The sequence below is a fragment of the Drosophila albomicans genome, chromosome 3 (assembly GCF_009650485.2).
Source record: "Drosophila albomicans strain 15112-1751.03 chromosome 3, ASM965048v2, whole genome shotgun sequence".
Classification (NCBI taxonomy): domain Eukaryota; kingdom Metazoa; phylum Arthropoda; class Insecta; order Diptera; family Drosophilidae; genus Drosophila; species Drosophila albomicans.
In genome coordinates this window covers 6026077-6035510 of record NC_047629.2, presented here as the reverse complement: position 1 = coordinate 6035510, position 9434 = coordinate 6026077, and the positions used below count along the sequence as shown (strand labels likewise).

At 48.9% G+C, this 9434-nt stretch overlaps 1 protein-coding gene across 1 annotated transcript in view; it reads right to left on the bottom strand.

Annotated features, from left to right (window-relative positions):
- Positions 1–256: 256 nt before the first annotated feature.
- Positions 257–9434, bottom strand: part of LOC117567442 (zinc finger CCCH domain-containing protein 13) — a 33957-nt gene continuing 24779 nt past the window's right edge. Inside the window, exons 3-9 of the mRNA XM_034247450.2 lie at positions 5834–7892; positions 5190–5781; positions 1865–2053; positions 1654–1811; positions 1187–1591; positions 808–1126; positions 257–743 (exon numbers count right to left, since the gene is read on the bottom strand). Coding sequence (XP_034103341.1) covers positions 558–743; positions 808–1126; positions 1187–1591; positions 1654–1811; positions 1865–2053; positions 5190–5781; positions 5834–7892 — 3908 coding nt within the window. The 3' untranslated portion in view covers positions 257–557. The remainder of the gene's footprint in view (positions 744–807; positions 1127–1186; positions 1592–1653; positions 1812–1864; positions 2054–5189; positions 5782–5833; positions 7893–9434) is intronic.

Here is a 9434-nt window from a genome sequence, read left to right as displayed (position 1 = left end):
GCAATCTAACTGAAGTCTGTTCCTTGTCACTCATATAAGAGCGAATTTAGTTGAAAATATGACTATTCAGCAAGGCCTTGAAAAGTTTTAAGGACATAGTATAAGAGTAACAAAACGAGTCACATACTCGTGTCTCAGCTACAGTTTGAATTTTAAGCAACTCAGCCACAGTTTGAGAGTCCAGAAACTCGGCTAGAGTTTGAGTGGCGAAACGAAACGAAACCCAACTAATAGGTTGACAACACAGCTAAGTAGATAAGTTAAGAGTTGTGATTTTATTAAAATACGTACATTTCACATTTACAATATGACGAGAATTGCAACAAAGGTTAAGAGTCCCTATAAAACTAAGTACCGCTTTTGGCTGGGCCGAATTCCCACTCAGCCCATTGTCAGACTGCAGCTCAAGTGTCAGCGGATTTACGTTGATTAGAAATATGTTTCGATTCGGATTGATTACGATTAGCAACTAGGAATAGTTAAATATTAACAGCAGAGCACCAGCCCCTCTTCCCTCTCTTTCCCTCTCACTCCATCTGTCTTTTGTCTCGTGTCCCTCACTTTGTCTTCGTGCTGCGTAAATTCGATGTGGACAACAGCGAGCGGGAAGGAGGAGGACGCTCATCAATGTGGTAACCATTTTGTCGCCTCGTTGGCACCTCGTTCTTGCGATTGATTCTGCTCAAGGTGCTGGCGCTGGTGGCTCCATTATGCGGTGGCGGTTTCCGTGGCAGCGTGGAGATCTAAGGGTTAACAAAACACAAGGTTATTAATATGATATTGAAGGATTAAGGATTTTGTACTCACGCGCTTGTTTTGCTCTTGGGAGTAGTTGATCTCGTAGCCCTCGCTGATGTGCTTGGGCTTCCAGGGCGCCAACATAGACACTGAACGCGACACGGTGCGCGTCATTGGCTGCAACGGCGGCTTGCCCATGGCAGATCCTGGCGTCGCTCCTCCTCCTCCCCGGCGCACATCGTCCCGCGACATGGAGCGACGACGCAGATTGTATGGCTGTGGAATGTCGCCCACTGTGGTGGCATGCAGATAGACCACGCTCCGCTGACTATGCAGGCTAGACTCGCCCTCGGTGCCCGAGCTCTCAGCCGGATAGCGTTCCCGTTCCCTGTAAATGCATCAAAGAGTTAGCTGAATCCTCAACGAAACAGTTTTTGCTTTCACTCACTTTCCAAAGCCACCCTCAACCAGACCACGACGATCCGCACTGCGCGCTGGCTTTGGGGGTCCCAGCAGCGGCCGATTCTCAAAGCGTTGCGGCATATCCGCGGAACGCTCCAGCGACATGGCACGCTGCGCATTCCCGCGCTTGTGTCGCTCCGCTGGCTCCGGCTCCGAACCGCTCTCGGAGATGTCCTGCAGCTCACGCGATCGCGAGTAGTGGCGCCTCTTGCGGAAGTCGACCTCATCGCTTCCTGGCTCCAAGTGCTGCATGGAGCTGGCACGCTGTCGCGTTGTGGTCGCCACCTGACCCGACAGACTGTGGCGATAGTCACGCGACGGTGGCGGCGGACTGCGGTCCAAGTTGTAAGCACTCTGAGAGTGCTTAGAATGCGCCAGCAGCGGGCGACGTCTGTGCATTAAAATAAAATGTATTCAATTGCTTGACGATTCAGAGTTGCTTGCAAAACTCACCTGGGCATGCTGGTGGCCTTGGATATTGTGGGCGGATTCGAGTCCAAGTCCGTGTCGCCAAAGAAGCGCAAGTTCTTGGCTGGCGCAGCGACAGCATTGCGTTTGGTGCGCTTCAGACTCGAGGTGGCCTCGCTGTGTCCATTGACCGACACATTTAGCTGCAAAAAGAATAAATCAACAATTGATATTTGAAATTTATGTAATGTCTTACCTGCTCCTTGGGATTGCTCTTGGCACGGCGATCCAGCGACTTGAACCAACTGGTCTTCTCGGCTTTGACTGGCGTCGAGGTGGCAGTTTCCTTGGTCTTCTTCAATGCCTTGTCTGTGGCGCCGCGCTTGAGCAGCAGCGGACTAGCTTTCGGTGTGGATAGCCGGCGTCGCATTGAGATGTCCATTGTCTGTTGTGTTGTGATTGCAAATTGAGAATTTGGTTTAGTCTCGCTCACGTCGCTGGCTAAAAGGGGTCAAAGGTTCAGCCAAAAAGCACAACATTGCACAAGTGGCAGCGGCAACGGCAACGGCAGCAGCAACAGCAACAGGTTGCTTGTTGACGCCAGCAATGTGGGGCAGGTGGCCTTTGCACGAGCCTTGCCACAACTCATGCCTGTCTAATGAGTGGCTGTGTGGCACAACCTAGCGTCAGCCTCAGCCTCAGTCTCAACCTCAGTCTCAGTCTCTGACTGTAGCTCTGTGGGGGCGCAACAACCTAACAACAATAACAATTTGAGCTAACGTTGCAAACAAACTTGTTTTTGCCATTTGCGAATGCGATTGCGACTACGACTGCGACTGCGAGTTCGAGAATTCGCTCGCTTTTGGGCCCAATGAGACTTTGGCCCACTTGTGGTTGATATTAGAGTACGTATTAGGCTGGCCTATGCCAATGTGAGTCTGCCCTCAATGTATACGTATTTATCTTAACTATTTCGATTTGTATTCGTATTCGTATTTGTATTTGTTCTCCTTCGCTCACTAGCAGCAGCTTGGCAAATGGAATGTCAAACAGGCCCCACAAAACGATGCCAAAGTGGAAACAATTTGACGATTACGCACCCACCAAATATAATTAAATATTCAAATATCGCCGCTTTGGGGCCGCCTTAAGTTTTAGTTTATGGCCAAAGCAGCGGCCATAAATTAGCCAACAACATTATTGGCGCAACACAATTTGTTCTCTCTGTTTTTCGCTTTGGCATTTTGCTTCTCGCATTTGGCTTTTTGCTTTTTGGCCATGTAGAATCTTCGCAAATGAATGCCAAGCACTTTATGCTTCTTTGAAACATTTCTTTTTGCTTCATTTGATGTTTTTTCTCTTGATTTCGTTCAATTTTTTTTTACGATTTTTATTTTTATTTGTATTTTATTGGGCGATTTCGGGCGTCTTGTATTTTTTTTATGGCCATCGGGCATGAGCATGAATAATGGCCGCATATTGTCCAAATCGTTTACCACACCAAGAAGACCGCTCCAAACTTTGATCAGCACGCAAAGCATTTTGACAACGGTCCAAACACAAACACACACACGCACGCACTTGGGACACACCTTTCAATAAGCCACAATCGAATTGACGCCTCGCCCCCGCACAAGTTGCAGTCGAGAACAATGCTCCTGCAGGATGGAATTCTGTTTCAAATTGCGAAGGAATCACAGCGAAATCAGTGAGGTAAACATAAAGCAGCTAATTCTCCTATACCCACAGACTGAGGCGTGATCTATGTATGTGTGAGTGTGTTGGTGCAACAACATCCGCTTAGAACAATCCGCTGTCGGACTGATGATGCCACACATCCTCTTGCTGCCGCCAAGGTCTCAGCCAACAAAGTTAGCAAGCCCAGCGAGTAAGCCTACAAATCCGCTCAAGCATTGCAAATTAGTTACTGCCGCTGCTGCTGCTGCATTTGCATTGCGCAACGTGCTTTGTGCCACCTCGGCACAGTAGCCCAAAAAATCGCAGTGCACTGTGTTTTAATCAATTTCACATACGCCCCGTTGAACGGGCAACGCAATGCAACGCGTTGTTTGTTTTGGGTTTGTCCTCTTTTGCTGTCAGCTTTCCTAATTTTCGAGCAGACAAACAGAGAGACAGCAAACAAATAGACAAGCTGTCACATTGACAGACTGACAAACTGACAGTCTAACAGTCTGACAAACTGACAAACTGTCTCACTGACAGCTAGTTGCGTGGGTTTCGTTTGTTGCTTGTTGCTCTTTCCCCCTTTGCTCGCTGCTCCCTGCTGCTTTTGTTCTAGCTTAAACGTTCAACCTCGACGCCTCGTCGCTGCCTCGTTGAATCGCTGCCGCGCTGAATCCGAATCGTTTCCAACTTGAATTTGCAACTCTATTTGGCCAACGCCGTCGCTTTATTGTTTAAACACTATTTCAAGCATTCTTTATGACGGCAAGGTCTTGATTCTAATACCCTGCAAACAAGTTCATTGGGCACTGGGGTATGCGCATATAGCCAGAGAGATGGTTCCATAAAATGTACCAGAAAGGGAAAATATGTAATATTGAAATAACTAATAATGAGAGAAAATTTCATTACCAAGCTACACTAGTATCATATCTCTTGTAATTGTTTTTTTTCCAACGAGATTAAGAATGTTATTGACTGTAATGTCGTAGACAACAAAACGTGAACTTGTATCCCTATATTCTAAAAAGCAGACTAAACTGTTTCTCGACAACTATACGCCATGCGTATTTTAATTGCAGTGTATGCCTTCTAAGAGGGCCAAGATTAGCAGAAGCCATTATTCCAAGATAGTTACTTAAACTTCCAAATTGTATTTCTTATCTGCAGAACATCTTTTAGTCGAGCATACTCGATAACATATTTCCTCTGATTCGATTTGACGTAGCGCGCTCTCCGAGACGTTTCTCTAAGTGGCCGAGACCGACATGACGACATGACGTCTTGTTGCTGCACCATTTTCGGCACGGCCTGAACGCCCACTTGGCCACTGTGAGTGGCAGTGAGCAGGAAGTAGGCGCCTTAGAAATAGATTCGCACAAATAGAATTGCTTGAATAGCAGAGGAAAAAGCAAAAGAAACAAGAACTCTACAAATATGTGTGGTATACAAAAAATTATAGTTTTCAGCGGTACGATCAGTAATTAAGTGATCTGTGAATATTATTAACTGTATCAAAGACCCTAAAATTAATCAGGATTATGGACATCGAATCAGACATCTCAAATTTATGAATTTAACATATGTATCTGCTAGAATATTTTCTATCTTTAGATTGGGAGTTTAACAATTGCAAAATTCGCAGGTCAAACAAGAGTTGTGGGCGATGACGATGCCATGCTCAAAGCGACATAGAGACATAGAGAGAGAGAGATAGAGACAGATCGCCCCAAGTCTTGATTAATACGAAATTAATAAGGGGCGGCCCATGACCAAAATCTGCGACTCTAAGCTGAAGCACGGGGGCTGACCCACCTCTTGGAGTAGATCTGGGGACGCGTCGGGGTCACTGAACTACCATCAATTGGGCATTAAGCTGGGACTGGAAGTGTGCTTACCTTTGGTTCGCGTGAGGTGTCTTCGGTTAGTGCGTGGTGCTCGCGATAGCGTGAACGCATCTCCTCCTCCCGGACCATGTAGCGCTCCTTGGTCTTATCCTTCTCCTTCTCCCTCTCCCGCTCCTGCTCCTTCTCCTTTACTTTATCCTTGTCGCGTCGACTTAAGGTGCTGCTATTGCCATTGGTGAGGCGTGAGGACTGCGTATCCTTTTTACTGCTAGACACATTGCTGGCGCTGCTGCGACCGCTGCCGCCATGGCTGCCGGTTGCCGAGCCTGTAAACAGCTGTTTCACCTTTTCGAAGCCACCCAGCTTCTTGTTGCGTTTCAATGTGCTCGAGTCCTCGTTCTGCTTCTGCTGGCCATGCTGCTCCCGTCGCCGCAACGTGCTCGTCGACACCGGATACTTGTCCAGGTGCGGATCAAAGTGGGACCCGTCGTCAATGGAGCGCTCTCGGTAAACGTAGCTGTGCTCACGACGTTGGCGACGCTGCTGCTCCAGCTGCTGTTGTTGCTGGGCACTCTCGCGACGCTCCTTGCGCAAAAAGGATTCACTGGCCCTCATGTCATCCAGGGCAGTGCGCTTGCGCCATCTGCAAGTATTCAATTAGCGGGTACTATAAAAGGAAGATCTGAGAAACTTACCTTGTGGTTAGATCGCCGTTAAAGGACTCCTTGCGAAAATCATTCTCAATGCCCGAATCACCTTTGTCGAAACTGCGCTGCTGCAGCTTGTCGCGCTTCAAGCTGCTCTGCCAGTAGTCCTGTTGCTGGGAGAGTCGCCCGCGTTCCTGACTGCGCAACTCTGGTGACGATCTGTACTGATCCGTGCCAGTCAGCTGAGAGTCCAGGCTCTTCGGCTCTTGCTCCTGATACTCCACGGGATTATAATCACGCGGCGTAGAGCCGAGACGCTCCCGATGCCGTGACTCGCGTACTTGTCCATCATTCTGTGTCTCCCTCACATAGGTCTCCTTAACGCCACCATGACCATCGTCATAGTACTTAGTATGGCGGTAACGCGAGCTCTTCTCCATCTTTGGCAGCGTGGTGCCGCCTCCATTGGTCATTTCGGGGTGTGAGCGACCCGGAGAATAGGTCTGCTGCACAGCATGGCGCTGGTAGCGTTCCTCTGTAGCCTGCTCCCTTTCCCTGTCCTGTTCTCGCTCCCGCTCTGGGCTGTAGTACTCGCGCATCCGTTCTGGCTCTTGTCGTTGATGCTGATGATGTCGCTCTAAAGTGGTAACCTCACCGAATCGACGCGTCAGTATGCGGTTCTCCAGCTGGGCCCGCCTGTAGCCCAGCTCATCGAGGTAGGGCGAAGGACTGACGCTTCTTATGACCGGCACAATTGGCGGCTCTGAACGCCGCTCTCTATCGCGCTCCCTTTCCCTCTCCATCTCCAATTCCCGTTGTCGCTCCACTTCTCGCTCGCGTTCTCGTTCGCGTTGCGGACTCTCGTCCTCGTAATAGACTTTGCGGGTCTCAAATCCCAGTCCCTCATCCTCATCACTCAGGTTGCGTGGACTTAATTGCTGCCAGGGCGAAGGAGAATGGGAGTTACCAAGTCGTGTAGTTGTTGCACCTCCTCCATTCGGGATGGGTGAATATCTGCCCTGAGCTGGACTATGCAGCGGTCTGTCGGTGGCTCTGGGCGGCCTGGCCGGCGCAAAGTCCCGCTGTGGAGTGCGTGAATCTCGGCCAGAGACACGCTGTTGCTCTTCGCTATGATCGAGCTGAGCATAGGTGATACCCTCATTGGGTCTGATGTAGGAGAAGGCTGGTTGATTAATGATGGCCGGCTGCGGTGAGAATCGCTCCATGGACAGACGTTTCACCAGGCCATTGACTGTGCGTCCTTTGGTAAGGGGCAAACGCTCCGCGGGCTGCTGTGAGCTATGCATATTCTCGCTGGACTTGGACTTGAGCGTTTCGATGCGATCCCGTATGCCTGCGGATATTGAGGGACCCGTTGAGGGGCCAGTCGATTGCTGTAGCAGCGGTCCGTCAAGCTCCGCCTTGGAACGGCTCCGAGTGAGCAGGTCAGTCAGACCCTGCTCGCTCTCATGCTTCTCGCGCACGGTAACAGCGTCTGACTTGCGTCGCTCGCGCTCTCTGAAGTAGTCCTGCTCAAAGTAATCCTCTCGCTGCGCTTGCTCAATAATAGGCGTCAACTGTGGCTTGCTAGCAGCACTCGGATTGGGTTCGCTCCTCTTGGCGTTTACTCTACTCTTGGCCTCCTTGTGGCCACTGCCAACATCACTTTTGCTGCGCACTAAACGTCGACCGCCGCCGTCTTCGAAGCGTGGATCTCGCTCCAATTGATTGACATTCGTGTCGCTCTTGCGACTGAACAGTCCAAAGATCGAGGGTCGCTTGGTGGGTTTCTTGGCTGCCGCTGCGTCGCTAACACTGCGGGCCACAGGTTTGCCCTTCTTGCGTCGCGTTGGCAGTGAATGAAAGCGCTGCGAATCACTTGGCACACTTTGACGCTTCTGTTTGACCCGAAATGTGGGTATATTATCGCCGTTGGCTGCCTTGCTCTGATGCTGGCCTGCCTGAGCAATGACTAGTGCCGCTTCTTTGCGTATGTCCTCAGGATCAATATCCGGCGGCAGCTGATGATATCCTTGTGATGTGCCAGCGATGGGCTGTAGATTTGTCGTCTCGTAATCGTATTCCGACGGCTCGTTGGCACGCTTAGCTGTAAAGAGAGCGAGAAAGAGAGAAAGATTAGAGAACTAGTTCGCATTCATGTAACGACAATTAGCACATTAGCCATCTCTCGCTTGACCCTAGAACCCAAAGCCAACGATGATGTAATATCTTTGCCACAAACTCAACCGACGCTTGAAAGTGTGAATTGGCAACAGCTGGCCGCTAAATAAGGCAGCTGGATCAGCCCAGACCAGATGCTGCTGGTCTGTTTCATTGTGTTGCTCACAATGGATTTTGCATTAGCCCACGTTCGCGTTCTATGGAACGTGTAGTAGTCTGTAATCGGGCGCTGTAAGCGCTAATGGCCATTCAAGTGCCTCTTGGGCCAATGTGAAGAACGAGGCGCTACTTGGCAAGCAATATAGCTGGCTGCTAGCTGGTGGCTGCTGGCTGTTGGACCGGCAGAGCGGCGAGCAGAGACCGACTTCCATTCGATGACCATAAAGATGCTTCATCCACTTCCTCACTTGTTCATAATCATTATTATTTAATACGCCGAAAACAAAAAACGTGCCGCTCTATCTCAAGCAGCACACCAAAGCGATCATCATGAACAAAACAAGATTGCTGACCAGCTGAACACCACAACAGCGGCAGAAACGTGCGTGTTCTGTGATAGCTATTTCAACTCTTTGTTTTTTGTTATTTTGCGCGTTTCTCGTTTCTGTAGTTGTTGTTGTAGCTGTTGTTATTGCTGAAGCTGCTGCTAAGACTGATGTTGTTGCTGCGGCTCTTGGCGGCTCATCAAGTCAACTAGCGCGCCCCGAACGGGAGCAATCACAACAACACAGTACGCACGAGATTACGCATCTTGACACTCAGCACTTGTTAAGCGATAGAACATGCTGCAGACTCACACACATACACACACAAACAAACATGCATACAAATGACAGGCACTCGTGCAAGTTTGTTGCCTAAGTCATTTGTTTTACATGCGTGGAAATTGCACTGACCTTGACGAGTCGCAGCATACACACACACAGACGGAGGCAATCACTGGCAACTGCTGCCGGCAGCCACATCTTCAGCTGTTCAGTTGGAGCTGTCGCCACGCCCACCTCAAAGACAGGCTATATGGTATGAAAGCTATCGGTGTCTTTGACTAATTCGATATTTGCTATTTGAATAGCATGAATAATGACAAGCTGGGCGTGGCGTGTGTCAAATTGCTATCACAATCCATTAAAGCAACACCATTCATACGGGCAGCTTAAGAATAGCTTAAGAATCAACACACATTCATAAATACCATTCCGCGACATTATCTCCGCATGTAAGTTGTTGCCTAAGCCTAAGCTTAAGCTTAAGCTGCCTGATTGACCCGAATAACTATCGAAACACTTAGTGAAAGCAACATGTTGTGATGTGCTGATTGTTCTTCTCAAGAGATGTTATTAGAAACTTTAAATGGGAGTATCATTTGTGAATTGTTATGTTAAATTATACACACAGTTTTCACAACCGTGTTTTATGTTCTATCGAAAAAAAAAACATGAAATTTGAGTTGTAAAGAACATAAAAATTT